Source organism: Podarcis filfolensis (assembly GCF_964270895.1).
Source record: "Podarcis filfolensis genome assembly, chromosome: 14".
NCBI classification, from domain to species: domain Eukaryota; kingdom Metazoa; phylum Chordata; class Lepidosauria; order Squamata; family Lacertidae; genus Podarcis; species Podarcis filfolensis.
In genome coordinates this window covers 13,771,586-13,796,531 of record NC_139616.1, presented here as the reverse complement: position 1 = coordinate 13,796,531, position 24,946 = coordinate 13,771,586, and the positions used below count along the sequence as shown (strand labels likewise).

Sequence of the window (24,946 nt, the reverse complement as noted above, 5' to 3'; positions counted from 1 at the left end):
GATCAAAGTGTTCTGGGGCTTAATTTACGAGGGTTGAAAAAAAAATGTTTGGAATAACTTTTTTTAAAAGACCAGAGGCATTTCTGTTAAGCCTTGTTGGCAGGGACATCCCGAAGGCCTTTAGGGAGGTATTCTTATTTGCAATGGCCGCAGCTCAGACTTTGGTGGCAAAGGGGTGGAAGGAACAAGAAGCCTCGACAATAACAGACTGGCATTACAAGCTTCAAGAGTTTGCTGAAATGGCGCAGCTAACAAATACCCTGAGAGGCAATTCAAAACAAAAATTTATGGAAAAGTGGGATAGATATAAAACATATGTCCAAAAATACAGTAAAGGTTCGCTATCTGTGCTGGCGTTTGATTGACGTTGGAGTGAGACTGAGTTGAGAAATAAGACTAAGAGCACATATTGATATAGGAATGTATTAGATAATATGTAAAGAAAAATACAACAATAAGAGTACATTCATTTGTAAAAAAGGAATATACAACGGGAAAGACAGGAAGTCTAGTGTGTTGGTATGTATATGATTTTTTGGGGGGGAATTGTTTCTGTTTTTTCTCTTTCTTCTTTCTTTTTGTTTGTTTCATTTTTTCCCTAGGTATATAAAATTTGTATATAATTTTTGTACACATGTTGGAAATTATATTATAGTAAGTCCTGTAATGTAATATGACAACGTTTACAGATGTAATATAAGAATGTTAACAAATAAATAAAATACAAATTCAAAAAAAAAGAAAGGAGAAAAAGAAAAAGCACGATTTTTTTTCTAATTTTATCATCATCATCATCGTTCCACTTCCCATGCAAAAGCAATTTACAGTATAATAAAAACATTAATAATAATAACAATAACAATAAACTTTTATTTGTATCCCGCCCTCTCCGGCCAAAACCGCGCTCAGGGCGGCTAACATCAAATATATAACACTGGTATAAAATCAAACAAGAATCAAATTACCTCCTAAAAACAAGTCAGGATCAAATTAAAATGTGAGCAGTTTTATATACAAATCAGTTACACATACAAAAACATTTTGGCATATTATCAGTACACGATTTACATCTGTATATAAACATATACATGCACTACCTCCCCACCCCCCACAAAAAAATAAAAACAGTTTTAAACAGCAGCAGACCATACATAAAACTAATTGCGGCCTCCCTGTGGAACGCCCTCCCATCAGATGTCAAGGAAATTAACAACTATCTGACTTTTAGAAGACAGCCCTGTTTAGGGGAAGTTTTTAATGTTTGATGTTTTTATCGCTTTATTATTATTATTCTACTGAGAGCTGCCCGGAGTGGCTGAGGAAACCCAGGGAAGATGGGCAGGGCATAAATAATAAATTGTTGTTAATAATAGCAACAACCACCATATTACTATTATTATTATTATTCAGATCAGTACAGATGCCAGCTGAGAAAAATATATCAGTTTATATACGGTAGGCCCAGAAAATACAAGAGAGAACGTGCTTGTCTGATATGTAATGGAAGGGAGTTCCACAGGGTATGCACCACCACAAAAGTCCCAATTCTGACTTTACTCAGGATGCTTATCTGCAAGATGCCTTCTGCTGCAGGATGCACTAATCAGCTGGGTACATAGTGAGACAATCCTTCGGGTATTCTGGTCCCAAACAGTATAGGGCTTTGTATCCCAGCACCAGCGCTTTGCAATTCACTTTGGCCTTGGTAAAAGTCCATACGCATAATGCACCAATCTTAATATTGTAACCCAATATTTGTACCATTATATACTTTTTATTCCCAACCCGCAAATCTCTGTTAGTGAAAATAATAATTTTATTATTTATACCCCGTCCATCTGGCTGGGTTTCGCCAGCCACTCTGAGCTGCTTACAGCATACATAAAAAATTGTAAAACGTCAGACACAAAAAAATTCCCGATACATACCTAATGAAACCAAACCCAAAACCTCCCTTTCCAGCAAAAGGGGTTATAATTATTGTTTCCTTTGTTCAAAATAAATGGAGTAAATAAAGAATGCTCCCAGAAATCCACCCCAAACTGATAAAGTCCTATTTCTCCTATGTGCTAAGTGCACCTTATAATATACTGAACTCCTTTACACAAAACTCCAGTATAATCTTATAGATCTTCAACAGTTATCAGAGACAAGGGGAAATTATATCAGGTTAATTCATGGTTTTTTCAAAGTTTTTATTTATATTTTTCAAATTTATACATTTCATTACTTTTACAATCATTTTAACATTTCCAAGTTTGACTTACTTCCTTTCTGCAGTTTCTTAAATTTATTTTTTTAATAGCTTCTGCATCTCCAAATTAATTTAATTTGCTCATTCATTTAATTATCTAATTTAAATGTAAACTGCAGGTTATTAAAATAACCCTGCCAATGTTTATCTGTTTGCAATTTATCTGTAAATATTCAATAAACCATTTACATTCTTTTATAAAAAGTTTGTTCTCTTGATTTCTTATTCTTCCAGTGAGTTTCGCCATTTCTGCATATTCCATAAGTTTCGTATCCATTCTTCCTTTGCTGGGACAGGCTAATTAATGGTTTAAGATAGCGGACCGTATCAGAGTTGGCAAAGCCAATATGCAATGAAAGAATGAAAAAAGGAAATATCCACACTTCATTACAAAACTGAATACATTTATTGACTATTACGATACAAATCAGCTATATTCAGTTATAAAAACACATTTTACCTTATTATGAGATGATTAAATTATTTATGTAAAGAAAGAGCAGAAATGTGACTGTAATTGACTCGTGGAAGAATTTTTCATTTTATAAATATGTAGAATTTAACAGCACTGTGGTAAATATTCCAGAGCAGTTTGACAGCACTTCAAATTCTGGGCACAACTCAGCGTTAAGTCACTCAGTGTTAAGCCAAGCTCCATGGCTACAGTCTTTATTGGACGTGGAAAAGCTGATCGAATATATGGTAGGCACATAAAAAAAACACAATCTTGGGACCACTCTGAAAATATACTCACAGCATTTTCTTCATATGCACAAGAGGAAACTGGTCCCGCCAGTTTGCTTGGCTGCTGTCTATAATGTCACCAAGAAACCTCTCCCCACAGCATAGGAGCTAAAAAATTTTTATTCAGTTTCACAATTAAGATTATGACTTGAATGTGAATGTAAATGTTAAGTATATAGCATTCCCTGAATGAATCCTTGGACTTTCCTCCATGGGTTACATTATTAATCTGTTTTGCCCTGCATCTCATATTATCCTCCATTTTTCCTTAAAATCCTCATTATACCCTTTGTTGTTTAGTTGTGTCCGACTCTTCGTGAGTCGGACTTCATTATACCCTAGTTCTTACTAAATCACAAGTGTTTTTCCAATCCTGCCAAGGTTTTTAATTCTTTGCAGTGTTCTCCTAAGTAGCTTATAAATTTCCCCCACTCTGTATTAAAGCTTTTGTCTTCTTGGTTTCTAATTCTCCTGGTCATTTTCGCCATTTCGGCATAGTCCATCATCTTTATCAGCCAATCTTCTCTGGTAGGGACTTCTATCCATAGGATCTAAATTTCACTGTAATCCCAAGAGAAACCTCTGTCATGTATATGAGCTCCCTTGAAAAAGTCTGAAGAGGCAATGGAGAAATTTACACTCTAAATAAATGAACAACCAACCACATCCCCTCGGTTCTCTTTACAGATGTGTTGAATTCATTGCCTAGAGTTGTTGCTTATGTCAGTGTGGATAATAAGCCCCTACTGTTTTCACAAGAATCATTCTCGATTTCTAAACATTTTTTCATAAAATTCCAGCTCTTCATTGGTTAGCGACGGTTTGACGATCTCCAAGGATTTTTCAAAATGTTTCTGCTTCACAGGTGTTGCTTCAACTTTGTTCTCTTGCAATGCCAATAAAGCAGCCTAAGAAGTAGGGGAGGAGAAACCGACATGAACGAAGCTTAGTTAATGAACACGACTAAGTAAGGGCCAATCATTTCCATACGCCGACTCTGAGCAGAAAACTTAACTGACTACCATCCATTATTTCTATTCCAGGTGTGGGATACCCTCTAGCTCATGGACCTACTTAGGGTTTCAATTTGGTCCATAGGCTGTTTTCCCCAAACCAGACACACCTCCCATGCACCTGATGCCATGGGTGAAATCAGACGTGGGAGAGACAAACCTGAGGTTGCTAATAATAATAATAATAATAATAATAATAATAATAATAATAATATATTTATACCCCTGCCACTCTGTGTGGTTCCCAACAGAATATTAAAAACACAATAAAACATCAAACATTAAAAAATTCCCTAAACAGGGCTGCCTTCAGATGTCTTCTAAGCGTCAGATCGTTGTTTATTTCCTTGACATCTGATGGGAGGCCGTTCCACAGGGCGGGCGCCACTACCAAGAAGGCCCTCTGCCTGGTTCCCTGTAACCTCACTTTTCACAGGGAGGAAACCGCCAGAAGGCCCTCGGAGCTGGACCTCAGTGTCTGGGCAGAACGATGGGGGTGGAGACACTCCTTCAGGTATACTGGGCTGAGGCTTTAAAGCACCAACACTTTGAATTGTGCTCGGAAACGTATGGGAACCAGTGTAAGTCTTTGAGGACTGATGTTATACTGTCTCGGCGGCCGCTCCCAGTCACCAGTCTAGCTGCCGCATTCTGGATTAATTGCAGTTACCGAGTCACCTTCAAAGGTAGCCCCATGTAGAGCGCATTGCAGTAGTCCAAGCGGGAGATAACTAGAGCATGCACCACTCCGGCGAGACAGTCTACGGGCAGGTAGGGTCTCAGCCTGCATACCAGGTGGAGCTGGTAGACAGCTGCCCTGGACATAGAATTGACCTGTGCCTCCACGGACAGCTGTGAGTCCATAATGACTCCCAGGCTGCACACCTGGTCCTTCAGGGGCACAGTTACCCAGCTCATGGTCCTACTTAGTCCCATGAGGCTGTTTTCCCCAAACCACACCCACCAGCCCTGCACCTGCTGCCGTCGGTGAAATCAGACATGGGAGAGACAGGCCTACGGTTGCCAATGCACAACCTTGGGAGCCTTAAAATGTGCTTCTGATTGTGCATTGGCAAAGGAGTCTTGCTTTCCTCATGGGTCAGCTGAGTCGCAGTCAGAGCAAGCCTGCTGGGATCAGCCAGGATACTGAGTTCACAGGGAACTCAGTAGTGCAAATGACCTCTGTCCAAAGCAGGACATGGAGAAGTCCAGCAGGTTTGAAATTACTGCCTATCAGCCGATAGGTGATGACTCCAAGCTTGCTGGATTGGCAGTGTGACCTATTTGCCTGAGGGAATATCCCTCTGGTTAGGTAGTAACTCCAGGCCTTGCTTGACTTTTCTTTTTGCCATGCTGCAAAGGGGAAAATGGTATCCTGATGTCAATAAGATAGGTGGCAAAGTGGGGGATCCATTTACCCACTCCTGTTCTATGTAATCTTACCATCGGGGGCTGTAACAACCATTGACATGATCCTGTAAGATCTTCTTAGATTAGGAATGGAACACCAGAACGATCTGGGAGCCATTTCAATATACATTGCCCATGTATGTCCTCATGGAAAGCAGTGACTCTGGTGCTATTCACAATGGCATGAAATGCAAAAACTGCCCAACCTCCACAAGGTTGTTGTGAGAATAAAGTGTGTGTTGGGGAAGGAGACCCATGAGGTACGCTGAAGTTCTTGGTGGAAGAACACAATCAAAATGTAGACGAGTCCAACACAATGGGCCTACTCCAAATACAATCCAGTTGGATTTCACCACTATATCTGCCTCTTTTGAGTTTGCTGACATACTGTATTCTTAATTTGTACCAGATACTAAATTAAATTAAGAAGCCATTTGCATTTCCCACTTGAGATCTTCCAAGGCAAAAACAATCAAATAGCATGTAATTATTTGCAATGCTAGATTTGTCTCTTCCTTACAAACACAAACTTCACTTCAAGTTGAGATTTTACTTCTCTCTCAAGCTTACATGAAGCCTTTCCCCCTTAATTAGGAAAAAATAGAACATTTCAGAAAACTCTCCCAGGACTAATTAGGAAAATTAAAAAACTTACCTCCTTGCAAAGATTTTCAAGGTCAGCTCCAGAGAACAGATTAGCACGAGCTGCTATATCTTCTAGAGAAACATCGGGATCAACGGGAATTTTTTCAGTGCAGATTTTCAAAATAGAAAGCTTTCCCTAATATAAAACAGAAAAGAAAGGGTCAGAGTTACGTATTTGTAAGTGAGAAGGCAGCCAGTTGGGTAGGCTAGCTGAGAGCAGAATGATGTTTTCCTTAATGGATCACTACACATCAGATTTCAGGAACGGCATAAAATATATACACCCTCCCAAAGCAGATAAAAGTATTTGCCCATTTTAGACAGCTTCCCAAATTCCCTTATGGTGGCACACTGCTGTGCAAAAAGAGCAATGGCAAACAAACTACCTATAAGGGACATTTATTCCCTGTTATTAATGTTTTCACCATGAAACCTCTGAAAAGTATCTAAGGAACCCCAGACCTCCCTGGAACACAGTTTGAAAGGCAGTATTCTGCAGCATTAAAGTACAAGTCCACAGTCTACTCTGAAATACCGTATTTTTCACCCCATAGGGCGCACCATCCCATAGGACGCACCTAGGTTTTTTTTGGGGGGGGGGAATAAAGAAAAAAAACATTATTCCACCCCAGGCGCGGGGCTGGTGCGGGGGAAGCCCGAGCTTCCCCCAACCCCAGCCCCCAGAACAGCCTGCTATCCACAAGCCTAGGGAGCCCGGCGGGAAGTCGCGCCGGTCTCCCCAGGCGTGCAGAGAGCTGCGCGAAGCCCGGGCTTCGGAATACAGGCAGCTGTGCGCAGCCGTCAGGAGACCAGCGCGACTTCGCGTCAGGCTCCCTACAGCTGCGCAGAGCTGTGCGAAGCCCAGGGCTGCAGGCAGCTCTGCGCAGCCCTCAGGAGACCGGTGTGAAGTTGCGCCAGTCTCCCGAGGGTTGCACAGAGCTTCCTGAAGCCTGGTGAGCGAGAGGGGTCAGCGAAAGCCTGCATTCGCCCCATAGGACGCACACACATTTCCCCTCCATTTTTGGAGGGGGAAAAGTGCGTCCTATAGGGCGAAAAATACGGTAGGTTTAACACATGTGTTCTTTTAAAAAAAGAACAATTATGATATACACTGTTGAGTTCAGACATAGGACAGAACCATGGATTGGCATTATATCTAAACCTAGGTCAACTTACTATGGCTTACAAAGGGCTGTCAAACTGGGAACTCACAGCTACTATTTTATAATTTATTTCACAAAATTTATTCACCACTTAATTGTGTTATTATTATTTTTTACAAAGCAGCATGCTAACTGCAGCCTGCTGTCGTGTGTCTCAGAAGGCAGATGCATCTTTAGAATGGCACAAACTTGGGAAGCAGAGTTCTAAGTGGATGGAATATGAAAGCAGACAATCAGCTCTAAACCCTGGCTTGCCTGCTAAATATCTGGAAGTTTAAAGCCAAGTCTCAACAGGCTTCATATACCTTTCTTTGTGAAAAACGGAATGCTCATAATTACCCATCTCTGCGGTTTTAAATTCATCTCTGGATTTGTGCCCTACCTTCCGATCTGGAGGTGGAATATAGATGATCTTGTCAAACCGTCCAGGACGCAACAAGGCATCGTCCAACATGTCTGGTCTGTTGGTTGCAGCGACGACAACGACATCTTTGTTAAAAACCTCCTGAAATTCCAGCTAGAAAATTGGCAAAAATTAAAAGCTTGAAAAATAAGCATTTGCACATTAACTGTCTGTCTATCTATCTATCTATCTATCTATCTATCTATCTATCTATCTATCTACTTCCCTACCTAATTTTTATTAAATTTTCTGTTTTACAATTTAAAATATTCATTTTATCTCCTTAAGGTATCAATGACTTCCCTTCTTCTCTTTCCATGGTTCATTTTACATACCATAAATCCCTGCATATTTTACAAAAACTATACCATTCTGTATTCCATTATTGCATCCATCAAAACTTATTTACACTGTTGAATTTATCTTAATGCTACCAGCGTTTTCAGCTGTACACAATTATTTCCCATATATCCAATAAACATTTTCCAATCTTCCTTAAACATATGTTCTTCTTGTTCTCTTATTCCGTATGTTAAGTCTGCAATTTGTGCATATTCTGTCAACTTAAGCTGCCATTCTTCTTTGGTTAGGACCTCGCTCATTTTACATTTTGAGGCTAACAAAACACAGGCCACAGTAGTGGCATACATAAATAACCTTTTTTGACACCTGGGAATTTCAGGCTGAATTATCCCCAACAGGATGGATTCTTGGTCTTTTAAACACCCCCCCAATTCATTATTGGGGGGAAAACATTTAATTCACATTAACTGTATATCCTGCTTATTCACCAAAAATTAAAGGTGGCTTTAAATTACCCCACATACTTGTTTTAGTCAACAAGTCAACTAAGAAAAGAATTAGGCTGCAATCCTATAAATAAATACTAGGAATAAGCCTCACTGAACTCAATGGAACATACTTCAGAGTAGACCAGGCTTCCTCAACCTCAGCCCTCCAAATGTTTTGGGACTATAACTCCCATCATCCCTAGCTAGCAGGACCAGTGGTTGGGGATGATGGGAATTGTAGTCCCAAAACATCTGGAGGGCCGAGGTTGAGGAAGCCTGGAGTAGACATATATAAGATTGTACTGATGGAGATTTATAATTTGGCATAAAATTTGAACTGTTAGATTGCATTACAATTTGGAATGTTTTTAATGTGGCTTTTATTGGGTTGTTAAAATGGAAATTTTAATAATTTTTTTTTTTAAAAGATTGTGCTGATAGTAACAAAAAGTTTCACTAACTCTTTTCATGTACAGGATTGTCCAGGGTTATAGAACTATGAGGCATAGATGGAAATCCTGTGGCCTTATGACGTTGAACTACAACTGCCATTGCCCTTGACTGCTGGCCAAGCTGGCTGGGACTAGCTATAAGTTTCCCATCCCTGTTACGCAGTATTAGAAGAAAGCCAACTAGTTCTTTATTCAGGATTTATCAGAATTAAAGCCCAACCTGAGATAATCATTGTTGTATGTAGCTTATACCCATTACAACCTTTGTAGACATAAAATGCAAAGTAAGCAAACTTATGGAAACGGTTTCAAAGAAACCCATTTGCAGTATTTTCTCCGTGCGTCCTTCTATTTATCTGTTTATATCTAACATTGCCAGTGGTGGTATTTATCAATTTAAGGGAAAATGCATTCAAGGATAACTGTGCAGAAAACCGAACAAAATGATTTTCAAAACGATTTAATAGATGGTCGGGGTATTAATAATAATAATAATAATAATAATAATAATAATAATAATTGTTGACTTAAGAACCTACCACTGATGGCGTTCACTGGGGAAATGGACTGATTATTAAACCACTCTGGGAATGGTATCTCTGTGAGAGGATTAAGCGTCTCCTAACAACTCTCAGGTGGACGCGGGTGGCGCTGTGGGTTAAACCACAGAGCCTAGGGCTTGCCGAACAGAAGGTCGGCGGTTCGAATCCCCGCGACGGGGTGAGCTCCTGTTGCTTGGTCCTTGCTCCTGTCAACCTAGCAGTTCGAAAGCACGTCAAAGTACAAGTAGATAAATAGGAACCGCTGTGGCGTGAAGGTAAATGGTGTTTCTGTGCGCTGCTCTGGTTCGCCAGAAGCGGCTTAGTCATGCCGGCCACATGACCCGGAAGCTGTACGCCGGCTCCCTCGGCCAATAAAGCGAGATGAGCGCTGCAACCCCAGAGTCGGCCACGACTGGACCTAATGGTCAGGGGTCCCTTTACCTTTACCAACTCTCAGGACCCTTAGCAAACTACAGTTCCCAGAATTCCTTGCAGGAAGCCATGACTGTTTAAAGTGGTATGATACTGTTTAAATTGTACAGTGCATAAGGGGCCTGTGTCTGTTGTTGCAACCTAGGTTTCTACATTTATGCCATAACAGATTCAGCAGATAGAAATGAGCTCATCTACGAAAGCAAAAGGATGAAGAACATCTCATTATGAGAATTAGATACCTCTCTATCATTTTCTGTTTGTTCTTGACTGTCGTTTTCCAGCTCGGCTTTATTTCCTCTCCTCTCCGTAAACTTCAGCCCAACGCCATCCAATTCATTAAGGAGGACAGAAAGAACTCTCTCCTGGACGCCATGCCCTGTTTTACTGACTGACCGAGATCCCAGGATAGAGTCGATCTCATCAAGGAACACAATTGCAGGCGTATTGGCTCTTGCTTGACGAAATACCTTGAATAAGTAAAATTAAGTGGCGGGTGGGAGAGATAGGTAGAAATCATATATCTGTGCAGAATGCATAATTTAAGTCAAATAGGGGGGAAGACATGAATTTCCCCCCTATGTTCAAATGAAGTGCAAATTCTTCTTTGTACAGTGGTACCTTGCTTCTCAAATGCCTTAGTACTCAAAAAACTTGGAACCCAAAAACTGCAAACCCGGCAGTGTTCTGGTTTGCAAACTTTTTTCGGAAGCCAAACATGCTCTGTTTTGAGTGCCACGCTTCCGTTTTGAGTGTCTGTCTGTTTTTGCTATTTATTTTGCATTTTTGCGGCTTTTTTTGTTTTGTTTTCGTGACTGTGTGGAAACCAGTTCAGCTTGATTGTGTGACTGCAGTACATTGTTTAATGCTTTCGTTTTATGGATCAATGGTCTTGTTAGATAGTAAAATTCATGTTAAATTTCTGTTTTAGGGGTTGTTTATATAAGTTTGGAACGGATTAATCCATTTTGCATTACTTTCCAAGGGAAAGTGCACTTTGGTTTTGGAACGCTTTGGTTTTGGAACGGACTTCCAGAACGGATTAAGTTTGAGAACCAAGATAGCACTATACTTGCTGAAGCCAACTATATACCCAGCAGATCACTCTGATTTGTAGGAGAGCTTCTTTTGCATGATATAAAGATCTCAGAAGCTTGCTCTGCAGTAACTCAAAGCAGGGCTTTTGCTGTGGCTGTCTCTGTTCTGTGTTTCTGTTGACCTTCAACAGGCAACCACAACCTGCACTTTCACGAAACAACTGAAGAATTTATATTTCTGACAGGCTTTCCCTGCTGGATAAATAGGTATTTACCATGAGTGTCTATTTTGTTATGGTTTTATTTATTTACTTAGCTTTTTATTAATTCTTTTCAAATTTATACATTTCATTAGTTTTACGATCAATTTCACGTTTCAAAATTCGACTTCCTTCCCCCTCTTTCTGTGGGTCCTTAAATTTATTTTTTAATATCTTCTGCATATCCAAATTCATTTGACTTGCTCATTTAATTACCTACTGTAAATATATACTCATAAGACTGCAGGTTATTACAACAATCCTGCTAATGTGTTTATCTGATGATGTTTAACTGTTTTTAATTCTCTTACGTGCAAATCGCCTTGAGGTGGTTGTTTGGAAGGTGATTAATAAACTACCACCAACAATTTTTAAAGGCATAAAAGGTCTGCCCTGCCACACCGAGAGATAAATAGAAATCCTTGAAAAAGGCTCAATACAAAAATTTAGCATCAAGTTGAAAGGTACTTCAATTACCATGGCTTGTCTGAAGTTACAATGTATACAGAGTGAGACGGTAGCCCTTAATAATGAAAGTGTAGACATAAAATAAATAATAATAATAATAATAATTTATTATATATACCCCACCCACCCAGCTGGGTTTCCCAAGTCACTCTGGGCGGCTCCCAACAGATCATTATTAATAATAAAAGTGAGAAAAGATAAAACATTTAAAACTTCCCTAAACAGGGCTGCCTTCAGGTATCTTCTAAAATTCAGACAGTTGTTTATTTCCTTGAAATCTGACGGGAGGGCATTCCACATGGTGGGCACCATTACCGAGAAGGCCCTCTGCCTGGTTTTTATGTTTAACTGTTTTTTATTATCTTAAATTATCTTATTCTGTGGCGATACTGTCACCTCAGATGCAATAAAGTAGGCAGAATAACATGAGTTCCGTGCCTGCGTGCTCTTTCCTCCCTTCTCTAGCACACTGTAACAGAAAAGCATTTCTGAAACCACCATTTCTTCTTGTACCCAAACCAGGAAACCAAAGTTTAATCTCAGTCTATCAGCCACAATATAAAACTAGAATCTAGCTATGGGTTATTAAAGCAGGGTGGCTAGGTCTGAACCAGCCAACTATTTAACAGGGTCTATTTTCACCCAAGGACTGCAGACTACGAGGAGAATAAAAACCAAACCTGAGACAAAATCTTCTCCGAATCTCCAACGTAAGGCGAGAAAAGGTCGGCGCCGCTCACAGACAGAAAGGAACAGTGACAGCTTGTGGCTGCTGCTTTTACAAGCGTAGTTTTGGCGCAACCTGATGGTCCGTACAAAAGGATGCCCTTTGGGCGGGCAAGCCCCATTCTCACAAAAGCCTCTGGGAATTTTATAGGCCATTCAATGCTCTGCAAATACAAAAAAGCCACAGAAACTTCCATTAATTCCTTATAACATTAGATCATACAAAGCAACACTGAATGGGACAACTGTGCCCCTGAAGGATCAGGTGTGCAGCCTGGGAGTCATTTTGGACTCACAGCTGTCCATGGAGGCGCAGGTCAAGTCTGTGTCCAGGGCAGCTGTCTACCAGCTCCATTGGGTACGCAGGCTGAGACCCAGCTGCCCACAGACGGTCTCGCCAGAGTGGTGCATGCTCTGGTTATCTCCATCTTGGACTACTGCAATGCGCTCTACGTGGGGATACCTTTGAAGGTGACCCGGAAACTGCAACTAATCCAGAATGCGGCAGCTAGACTGGTGACTGGGAGCGGCCGGCGAGACAGTATAACATCAGTCCTGAAAGACCTGCATTGGCTCCCAGTACGTTTCTGAGCACAATTCAAAGTGTTGGTGCTGACCTTTAAAGCCCTAAATGGCCTCGGCCCAGCTGAGACGGGAAACCCAGCCAGATGGGCGGAGTAGAAATAATAAATTATTATTACACCTGAAGGTGCATCTCCACCCCCATCGTTCAGTCTGAACACTGAGGTCCAGCTCCGAGGGCCTTCTGGTGGTTCCCTCCCTGCAAGTGAGGTTATAGGGAAGCAGGCAGAGGGCCTTCTTGGTAGTGGCGCCCGCCCTGTGGAATGCCCTCCCTTCAGATGTCAAGGAAATAAACAACGATCTGACTTTTAGAAGGCATCTGAAGGCAGCCCTGTTTGGGGAAGTTTTTAATGTTTGATGTTTTATTGTGTTTTTAATATTCTGTTGGGAGCCGCCCAGAGTGGCTGAGGATCCCAGTCAGATGGGGAGGTATAAATAATAATTTATTATTTGTATTACAACTTCAGATCAATGTACTTGTCACCCCACAGTGCTACACTGATAACAGAGATGGACCCACAATCCAGAGAGAAATAACTTTCTGCTAAACAAACATCATTCCTGGTTTTGAGTTTCCTTTAAGACTTTGAGCTGATAACTTTCTCTGCACTCAACTGCACTGAGCGTAGGGGCCTTCTCTGCAGTGGCTCCCCATCTGTGGAATGCTCTCCCCAGGGAAGTTCACCTGGTGCCTTCATTATACACCTTTAGGCGCCAGGTAAAAACGTTCCTCTTTAATCAGGCCTTTGGCAGATTGATATCCGATATTTTAAAATGTGTTGAGGGGTGTTAATTGGGTTGTTTTAGTTTTTATTATGCATTTTGTGTTTTTATATTGCAGTTTTATGTTGTAACCACCCTGAGACCTGTGTGTATAGGGCAGTATACACAAATTTAATAAATAATAATAATAGCTGCTCCTTATGACATTTCTAGTCTGGTCCCAGGTTATGGTCCTGAAGGCAGTAAACAAGCTTGCAGGGGGAAGTCCCCCTCCACCCCATTCTCTCTGTCAAACTAACAAAGCATTTTGAACCCTCTAAATAAGTACAAGGAACGTGTGGTCCTCTGGATACTGGTAGATTCAAACTCCCACCAGCCCCTACATCAACAATGGTCAGGATCTAACAACCTTTTGGAGGGCCACTGTTTCCTGATTCCTGGTTTAAGCGGTCATCTAAATCTGGCTACAATCTTACATGCTATTTTGTCTCTACATCAGTAGTCCTATAAACATCTCCCCAAGCTCCATACAGGAAGAGAGCTGAAAATATGATAAATAAAGTAATAATTGCAGAATCCAAGACCTGTGAAAGTACAGTCGCCCCTGAAATCTGTCTCTGTAACGCTACCTGTTTTAACTTGAGTTTCACATCTTCAAGGCCACCAATCTGATCCCAGGCGACGGGTCTGAAGTCTGCCAGCCCAACTCCACTTCGAACAGAGGACGGCCGAATCTTTTTCAATGCTTCACGGAAGTCCGACATGTGCACTGTGTCAATTAAATCCTGAAGAAATGTATGTACAAGCAGAGAAAAAAAAGATTTGTTTGCTTTTAATGCTTCAAACCCTGAAGTCACTCACTCATGAGAAGTCTTAGCAGCCCTGCCAATGAACAATCAGTCCGTATATCTGGGTCCACAACTTACATTTATATACTGCTTTCTGACATGGCACCCAGAGCAGTTTACAGTGGCAAAATACTAAAGCAAATAAAAGATATAAATTGTAGGTGTAAAGGTAAAGGACCCCTGAAAGGTTAAGTCCAGTCAAATGTGACTATGGGGTTGCGGCGCTCAACTCACTTTCAGGCCGAGGGAGCCATTGTTTGTCCACAGACAGCTTTTCGGGTCATGTGGCCAGCAGGACTAAACCACTTCTGGCGCAACGGAGCACCATGACAGAAACCAGAGCGCACGGAAATGCCGTTTGCCTTCCCACTGCAGTGGTACCTATTTATCTACTTGAACTGGCATGCTTTCGAACTGCTAGGTTGGCAGGAGCTGGGACAGAGCAACGGGAGCTCACCCCGTCGCGGGGATTCAAACTGCTGACCTTCTGATCGGCAAGCCCAAAAGGCTCAGTGGTTTAGACCACAGCGCCACCTGTGTCCCCACTACTAATTGTACAGTTGGGCAGGAAGGGGACAGTTTGACTGGAGCTGTCTCTAATATTGTCTTTGCCTGTTTGCCTCACTTTTCCCTTCTTCCCCACAGGGCAGATAGTGTCTGTTACAACATTCAAGTTATAATGTTTTACAACACTCTGATTCTACAGAGACGTGCAACTCTGCTATGCTATCCAGGAGCTTGTGATAACATAGCTACAGAGGCCTCCAAGGGGAAGCAACTGTGGCTATGTGATATTAATAATTACTAGCAACCTAGCAGCCCAAAAGCATACCAGTGCAAGTAGCTAAACAAGTAAGCAGATAGATAAATAGGTACTACTGCTGTGTGGCAATCACACAGGGTCTCCAGATGTTTCACCATCTATTGATCCCTGTGCCACCACTTTATTTCTTGCTGCCACCACCCAGGCCCTACCTGGAAAAAATACTGAGTCCAGTCAGGGTTAAACTGGAACATAAACTTCTGTTTATTTATTGCAGTTTAATAAGTGTGTGGTTTCATAAATGGTATCGGTCAATTACAATCATGGGGTGCCTATCCAGACCTATAACTTCCGCTACCTGCTCTCACTCACTAAACCACCTCTCAGATATTTACTTGTCTTCCTAGCTCCTAACTGTTTCTGACTCAGCTTATTTCGCTACACTAACTCAACCTACCCACAAACTCTATCCCAATTCACTCCCACCCCAACCAACCACCCAACCAAACAACTCTCCCCTTTGCCCCTCCCAGAGGTGGTTTTATAGTCCCTCTCACTCCACCCCCCTGGGTTCTGATTGGGTAACCTGTTTAACTATTTCACCTTCAGCCCTCTCATATGTTAACGTCACATGCAGCGGAAAGGTAAACAGCGTTTCCGTGCGCTCTGGTTTCCGTCACAGTGTTCTATTGCACCAGAAGCAGTTTAGTCATGCTGGCCACATGACCCGGAAAGCTGTCTGTGGACAAACGCCGGCTCCCTCGGCCTGAAAGCGAGATGAGCGCCGCAACCCCAGTCGCCTTTGTTAGGACTTAACCATCCAGGGGTCCTTTACCTTACGAGCATAAATACCCACTGTTGAGTGGGGAAACTGAGAAAGGTCCTGTGAACTGTAGAATCTGGGTCTGTTCGGTGGGATTGGCCAGGAAGACCGCCTCTCCCGGACACCCAGCTCAAATTTTCTCTCTGACACTGTAACCCTGTGTTTATAGAGATGGCTGGAGCAAAGTAGGCACCTATAACCATATAGAGTGGTACCTCGGTTCTCAAACGTCTCCGTTGACAAATGTTTCGGAACCCAAACACTGAAAACCTGGAAGTAAATGCTTCCTTTTTCAAATGCGCCTCAGAGGTCGAACGGCCTCCGCTACGTGTTTTTCAATTTTCGCAATTGAATTTGCAGACAGTTCTTTGTGCCTCAGTTTTCAAATGTTTTAGAACTCAAACTGTCTTCCAGAACGGATTACATTTGATAACCGAGGTACCACTGCATTGCTAATCTCAATGTAGCAAGCATTCCTCAGTCCCTGATAGCAGCTCATTTTACTTTGTGCTCTAGAATGTAATGGGGATCACTGAGAAATGAGCTTGACTGTAAATGTCTCAGCCTAGGTTGCGTTCCTTGGCCATATTACAGGGTGTGAAAGGCACAGATTCCAGAAATAGGCGCAAATATATGATATACCACCACACACAGAGTGGATCTGCAATAAAACATTGCAGTGCAGTGTATTGCTTCTCATGATCCCAGTTGCTCCCTTATCTGCCACCTCGAACAGTCAGTTGGTATTCCATGGCCACTGTGCAAAGTTTGGAGAGTCCCCTTCTTAGGGCTTTCCTCGCCGGATATCTTGTACTTTTGCAAAGCTCAACAATTTTGGGGTCTTCCTTAAAAAAAAGCTCATCAACTTTCAGGGTGTGCTGGTTGTTACTTTTTTGAAATATGGCAACCCCCAGTTATAACCCCTTCCTGAGCTTGGGTGGTGTCAGTTAATGGTACCCACTGCCTGAACATCAGAAATAGAGGGAATAGTACATATCAGGTATGCAGAGTTCAACCACTGTTGCCGACTCTGTGATGGGCAAACAAGTTATTTCCAGTGTTATCATCCCAGTCTCTTCTGTATCCCAGGTGTGTGAATCATTGAGATCTAGTAAATATGGGTTACACAGTGACACAGACACTCAATTGCACCTGTAGAACTGACACAAGTCCCCCAAGCCGGTTCCCCACCCCACCCTAGATGTTGTGTGGGCCCAGCAACTCAAAACCAAGCTATGTCTATTTGCAGCCACAATGTCACACAGGATAAAGCTGCTGAGCATTTAGCACAAAGCGGGGGCAGGGGGAAGAGTGCATGGGAGGAAACCCCCCCCCCCCCAGTGCACGAAAATATTCTGGGCTGACATCTGAAATAATTCCTTACCGAAGAGGCACGAAACACAGCCTGCATTGCAGCCTCTCTGCAGAGCGCCGTAAGGTCAGCTCCAACATAACCAGTGGTTATTTCTGCAAGTTCAAGCAAATTAACATCGTTCGACACAGGCATGCCAGCAGTAATCAGCTGCAGAATAGACCTCCTTTGCTTCACGGTTGGTGTCCCAATTATAACCTAAGAAAAGAGCAAATGTAAAGAAATGTGTTGCTATCTTGGTGTAATCTGGCAATTCACAACCTGTATTAACCGTAGGCAACGCAGGGCTTATCCGAAGCAAATCTCAGGCCAATTTCGAATGCAAAGGTTTAGATCAGGAATGGGAAATCTCTAGCCTGACAGGTGCTGTGGGACTCCAACTCCCATCATCCCTCCTCGCTGCACAGACTGACTGGGGCAGATGGGAATTGTAGTCCGGCAAAATATGGAGGCATGACGGTTCTGCAACCCTGTGCTAGATGGGCTAAACCCCAGACCTGAGCTTCTTCATAATGTTCTTCTCCAACCAACTCAGATGGCTTTAAAAGACACCCTCCAATGTCCACATAATGAGCAAATTCTACAAAGTAACCCCAATGTGTAAGCGTCACCGTAAATTTATTTATCACCCCGTTTTCCATCATTCCAACTATGGGGCAGGACTGGAACTGCCCATTTCTAAATATTACCCCTTGGAACAAATGAAGTCTGGGAAATGTACTTCTGAAAATGTGCCAGATGATAAAAGAGTTCTCTCGCAGGAACTACAACTCTACAGTCCTTTGAGGAAAGCCATGACACCCCAAGGTCATTGAGAAGGCTCCCCCTTCCTTTTCTTTCCATAATTTTTATCAAATTTTCTGTTTTACATTTTAGAATACAGTGGTACCTTGGTTTTTGAGCATCTCAGAAGCCGAACGTTTGAGTTTTTGAACGCCTAAAACCTGGAAGTCAATGCTTCCGTTTTCGAACGCGCCTCAGAAGTCGAACGGCTTCCGCTGAGGTTTTTTTTCCAACTTTCTCCATTGAATTTGCAGAGAGCCCTTTGCGCCTCGGTTTTCAAATGTTTCAGAAGTCGAACGGTCTTCTGGAACGGATTACGTTCGAAAACGGAGGTACCACTGTATTCATTTAAACAACCTTAAAATATCAATGACTTCCCTTCCTCTCTTTCCATGGTTTGTTTTGCCTAACATAAATCCCTGCATATTTTACATAAACTAAACTATTCAGTATTCCATTATTACATCCATCAAAACTTATTTTCACTGCTTTATTTATCCTAATGCTGCCAACATTTTCAAGTGTACACAATTTCCCTCCATATAATCAATAAACGTTTTCCAATCTTCTTTAAATGTATGTTAGTTGGGACCTTGCTCGTTTTCCATTTTTGGGCTCAGAAAACACGGGCTGCAGTAGTAGCAAAAAATAAAAAATAAAAAGGGCCCCCCCTTCTTAAATGAAGCAGTAAGCAGCAATCAGAAGTAACAAATAAGATATAATTGACAATCACCTCTCGGTCCAGTCTGCCTGGCCTCCTAAGTGCAGGGTCCAGGGCATCGGGTCGATTTGTCGCCGCCACGATCACTACGTCATTTTCTCCCCCAATGCCATCTAGAAGAGTTAGCAATTGAGCCACCAGACGATTTTCCGGGGCATTACTTGAACTTCCCCGTTTAGGACACAACGAGTCGATCTCGTCAATAAAAAGAACAACCGGTCCTTCGCTGGACAATTCTCTTGCTTGTTCAAAAACTCGCCGCAAGTTCTCCTCGCTTTCGCCGGGCCTCGAACCGTAGATTATAGGGCCGCCGATGCAAAGCAAGCTGGCACCAATTCCCCTGGTGACCGATTTCACCAGAAGTGTTTTGCCCACTCCTGGAGGCCCCACCAAAAGCACTCCTCTAGGGACAGAAAGGCCCAGCTTCTGGAAGGTTTTCGGAAAACGCAAGGGCAAGTCGATCATCTCTTTTAAGGAGGTGCTGGCATCATTCATGCCCGCCACCAGGATTTTGGCACCGTCCTCCGTCGAATGGTTGTGCCAATCTAGTGAGACTGCCTCTTTGACAGTTACACCAGTTTTGAGGGTGACCAAACCGGCTTCTTCTGCGGTGGCAGGCTCCATGGACAATATTTCAACACATGCCAATGGATTGCCCGGAATTGGCGCAAAGGTAACAACATGATGGGGAGAAACGTAGGCCTTTCTCAGAAGTTCCTTGACCATGTCCTGCACCATGGTTTTCGGAGTGGATTTTTTCAAGGCACGGTTCTTAAAGATGACTTTGACTGTCACTCTCCTGAGCTTGCAAGAAGGCAGGAGCTTCAAGTGGTCCATGCTCACTGTGAGATTTTGGGGCTGGCACTCCTTTAAGCCCAAAGTTCTGCACTTGAGATCGACCTGCAAATAGCCGTCGGCCAAATCGTGCCTTGGCCAGGCGGTACAGAGACAGCTGCCAGTAGGGAGGGTGATCTTCACTGGGGAGCCCAGTGTGGCACCCAGGGCACAGAATGCAGCAGGCCCCAGTCTGCACCTTTGGGTGCCTTCATCTTCCGGAACCTGTGGCAACAGCTTTAACAAAGCCATCTTCACGGCGAGCCGCTGGGTTACAAATCATACACGCAGATGTTTCTCTGAAAGTTTAGAATGAAGAGGAAAAAAGAAAATAAAATTAGCTGATTTTATTTAACAACAGTGTGTGCAGGTTTTAGGAAGGGGGGAAATAGATTTCAGGGAGAGGTGCAAGTTTCATAGAAAGGTTCAAAGTTATAAATAATAAATTATTATTATTATTATTATTATTATTATTATTATTATTATTATTATTGGATGCATTCAAGATTAAATTACAAGACAGCCGTATAACTGAAGAGCCTTTCCATTATCATTCCATACCTAAAATTTGCCTGAAAAATAAATACTTTTCTGAATCACAGAATGTGAAGGGGTTTGCCTCCCCTGAATAGTTTATCTAACACATGGATGGAGAACCTCAAACTGAGAGGACCAATGGCCCTCCAAGCCTCTTTATACGGCCCTCAGATAATTCCTAGCCCCAGTCCTTCTCCCCAGTTTCTTTACATCCTCCCCAAGTTCTTTTGCCTGGCTAGAATTTGCCCTTGACTCCGATTATACTTTTTGCTTGCCTAGACCCAGGAGAAAGAGGGATCTAAGAATGTATGTAGAAACAGGCCTACTGTAATAATAATAATAATAATTTAAATTATATCCCGCCCATCTGGCTGGGTCTCCCCAACCACTCTGGGTGGCTTGCAACATATAAAACGCAAAACATCAAACATTAAAAAACAAGGTATCCTATACAAGCAACAAGGTATCCTATACAAGCAATAACAATCAATAACAATAATAATAACCAGTTTACAGTTATACCCAAATTAAAGTAACAGTCAACCCCAACTAAACATTTAACCAACACCAACCTGACAAAAATGAAACAGGAATCAAAATTACCTTTTACAAAGGTAAAAATTACTCTTCCACCCACTTTTGCTTCTGGGCATGTATCCCCTGGGAGGCTGTTTTTTAGGAAATGGAGCCCTTATAAGTGTGTGTGTGTGTGTGTGTGTGTGTGTGTGTGTACACACACACACTTGGTAAAATAAGATGCTTATACGATCTTCATAAGGGACGCGGGTGGGTAAAAGCCTCAGTGCCTAGGACTTGCCGATCAAAAGGTCGGCGGTTCGAATCCCCGCGGCGGGGTGCGCTCCCGTCTTTCGGTCCCAGCGCCTGCCAACCTAGCTGTTCGAAAGCACCCCCGGGTGCAAGCAGATAAATAGGGACCGCTTACTGGCGGGAAGGTAAACGGCGTTTCCGTGCGCTGCGCTGCCTCGCCAGATGCAGCTTTGTCACGCTGGCCACGTGACCTGGAAGTGTCTCCGGACAGCGCTGGCCCCCGGCCTCTTAAGTGAGATGGGCGCACAACCCTAGAGTTGGACACGACTGGCCCGTACGGGCAGGGGTACCTTTACCTTACGATCTTCATACACGTAATGTTGACTATTTATATATACTGCACTTTTCCTCTACCAACATAACCAACGTAGAGGCAGCAGCGCTCACTGTGCATCTGTTCTCTGCCCTGATATGGGGGGCAAGAGGCCACAATTTCTAGATAGCCTTGAGCACCGGCAGGCCTTTTGTTGCCCAGCTCTCAACCCAGCCAGTAGTTATAGGAAGCCAGTAAAGCCCATTGCTAGAGCCTAGGCTTTTCATACAGAAAGTTACAAGTTCAATCCCAACTAAAAGCATCAAGTAGCTGGAAAAGCATCAGGTGAAGCTGCTGCCAGTCCGAGTAGGCAATGCTGGCCTAGATGGAGCAATAGCCTGACAATGGCTTAAGCGGCTTCTTATACCCTATCTTCCAACACACAAACTCAATTCTGAAAGCAAAATGCTCAAGGATAAAGGTAAAGGGACCCCTGACCATTAGACTCTGGGGTTGCGGCGCTCATCTCGCTTTATTGGCCGAGGGAGCCTGCGTACAGCTTCCGGATCATGTTGCCAGCATGACTAAGCCGCTTCTGGCGAACCAGAGCAGTGCACGGAAACGCCGTTCACCTTCCCGCCGGAGCGGTGCCTATTTATCTACTTGCACTTTGACATGCTTTTGAACTGCTAGGTTGGCAGGAGCAGGGACCGAGCAACGGGAGCTCATCCCGTCGCGGGGATTCGAACCGCTGACCTTCTTATCGGCAAGTCCTAGGCTCTGTGGTTTAACCCACAGCGCCACCCGCATCCCTATGCTCAAGGATAGGTACGCAATTATTTCATCAAATTTATATCCTGCTTTGTTGTTTTTTAAACCCCCCAGTAAACACAAAGGAATAAACACAAAAGAACCCATTCAGAGAGACAGGCATTCCAAGCCATACATGGAAACACACAACCGCAATAAGCAACAGTTTAATTTCTAAAAGCATGAGTGTCTGCAGGATTTTTCCTCAGGTGGGAGATACACACACAGAAACACACACACACACACACACACACACACACACACACGAGTAACTGAACTAAGACTTTCTAAAAAAGTGCATTTTATATTCCCATTTTGTTTTGTTTTTTCTGTCGTGAGCTACCCTGGGCTATTCGGATGAAGGGCAGTATACAAATTTAATACCTAATTAAGATACGACCATTGCTCTAGCCGGCATTTTAGGGCAGCATTGGGATTAACGATAATTATTTTCCATTGTCTTGCTGCCCCATTTATCCGGTGGGATTTATGGATGCGGCTGAGAAATGTGAATAATTAAGCATTATTTTAGAAGGAATAAAATAAAGATGAAAGGCATGCAAGTTTCTGATGAAACATGGGAGAAAAGCGCCTGCATATCTCAGGTAGACAGGTATAAGAAGACTGCAGCCTAAACACTCACCAACCACCAGCGACTTAAAGGCATTTTCTCCTTCTTTGCAAGCAAGCAAAGGGAAAGGGGGAAGGAAATGGTACAGTGCAGCCCGCTAATTGGCTAACAGGACTGCCAATCAATTCTCCCAGCGAGTCGCTTTTCCTCCAGTTCCATCGAAAGATGATGTGGAGTGGAATGGAGTGGAATGTTCCAATCAGAGAACGGGGGTGGTGGTAGTGGGTGGGACAAAGGGAAGAGGAACAGGCTTCTGGTTGGACGCTGGGTGGCGCATAGTTGCAAAAAGGAAGGTCTCAATTTTATTGAGAGAGGCGTGGGAGCAGTTGTATTAGGCAGCTGTGTGAGGTTTATTTTAGGGATGGGGTAAAACTTAATTTTTGCAACTTTATTCAGTGAAAATATGTTTTTGGGTGCTATTATTTTTCAGATTGCACAGCATTCAGTTTGGTAAACCTAGGTCGTATTAAAAAGCACATAACTGTTCTCTGAAAACCAAAGAATTTTAATTTTACCTTCTGAAAATGTCAAGTAATGCTCAATAATAATAATATATGCTCTTATGAAAGTGCAGGTTATTACAATAATCCTGCCAATGTTCTTACCTGTTTATAATTTATCTGTAAATATTAAACAAATCATTTCCATTCTTTTATTTAAAAAATGTTATCTATCTTATTCTTCTGGTATGTTTCGCCATTTCTGCATATTCCATTACTGTAGTTTTCGTATCCATTCTTCCTTTGCTGGGACTTCCGCTTTCCATTTTGGGGCTAGTGACATTCTTGCAGAAGGTATTAAAAATAAATTTAAGGAACCGCAGAAAGGGGGGGAAGGAAGTCAAGTTTTGAAATGTTAAAATGATTGTAAAATCAGTGAAATGTATAAACCTGAAATGTAGAAATTTTTTTAAATAATAATATAAAAAACTGCAAGTACTTGGCAATCATTTTTAATGATCTCTATGCAATTTTGCACAGATTTTACATAGTAAGCAAAATAAATTACATTAATTGCGCCAAAATATCTTTGAATTCCCAAGTCACGTTAAAACGTTTAAGTACCCCTCATTTTTGGCATTTGAAAAATTCAGCACGCCCCATCAAGGGAGCAAGTCCTGTTGGTCTCAGTAGGACTTCTAAATAAATGTCATTAGGATTTTTATACACACGAGTTAATTTCTTTTACAGTGCAATGCTAACCGGACCTGTTCAGAAGTGAGCCCCAAGGTCACCCAGTGATTTAGGGATACTCCCAGGTCCTTGTCTTAACATTCTAACCACCACACCACAGAGGTGCTCCTAATAATATTTCCTCTCATCTGTCTCTTAGATTATAAAGTGAAGTTATACTGATTTATTATTATCACAGAATACAACGGAAGGGACTGCGAGGGACATCTAGTCCAACCCTCTGCAATGCAGGCATCTTTTGTCTTGAACCCACAACCGTGAGATTAAGAGTCTCATTCTCTACCGATTGAACAATCCCAGCTACTCGCAAAGACCCAAAGACCGAAATTTAATAAAGAATGGGGGGGGGGGGAATTACAATTTACTTGAGAGACCAGTGTAAGCAGATGAAAACATTAGCAGGATTGCAATAACATTGGTAATGTAATAATAATAATAATAATAGTAATAATAAATGTTTATTTATATCCCGCCCTCCCCAGCCGAAGCCAGGCTCAGGGCGGCTAACAACAATAAAATAATACAACATTCTAAAAGCATTTAATTATAAAATTAATTCAAATCAAATGTAGAAACTGCTATGGACCAAATGGAGAGACTTAAAACTTGTTGGATGATGAAATAATATGCAGTTGAAAAGGTTGATAATAGGGCCCGTGGAGGGGAAGGTGGGAAGTCTAGAGATTCAGAGAAATCTCTAAATATGGATAATGTATTTGGTATTGGTATTTGAAAAATTATTTCCAAAAAAAAAAAAAAAAGGAGCAATCCTAGCTACAATACTTTTATTATTAAGGATGGAGAGGCATAGCGAAGTGGCTGTTGGCCTCAGTGCTTTTCTGGTAGTGGTTTTGAGGCACACCTTGCTCTCGCACTCATGCAGAATAAAATGACAGGGCTAGATC

General features: G+C 42.3%; 1 protein-coding gene across 2 annotated transcripts; it reads right to left on the bottom strand.

Annotated features, from left to right (window-relative positions):
• Positions 1 to 2,637: 2,637 nt before the first annotated feature.
• AFG2B (AFG2 AAA ATPase homolog B) lies at positions 2,638 to 22,957 on the bottom strand. 2 transcript variants are annotated; one of them, XR_014541651.1, is made up of 10 exons: positions 22,861 to 22,957; positions 18,968 to 20,088; positions 17,464 to 17,649; positions 14,275 to 14,430; positions 12,295 to 12,504; positions 10,092 to 10,319; positions 7,612 to 7,746; positions 6,077 to 6,202; positions 3,326 to 3,906; positions 2,638 to 3,274 (listed from the first exon to the last, which is right to left on the bottom strand). XR_014541651.1 is itself a non-coding variant. In XM_083586489.1 (9 exons), exons 2-9 carry the CDS (start codon positions 20,039 to 20,041, stop codon positions 3,760 to 3,762), a joined length of 2,262 nt encoding a protein of 753 aa, XP_083442615.1. In that variant the 5' UTR covers positions 20,042 to 20,088; positions 22,861 to 22,957; the 3' UTR covers positions 2,638 to 3,759. The 2 variants fall into 2 exon arrangements, 1 of the variants encoding a protein (XP_083442615.1); XM_083586489.1 differs by having other exon boundaries at positions 2,638 to 3,906.
• Between the last annotated feature and the right edge of the window lie 1,989 nt (positions 22,958 to 24,946).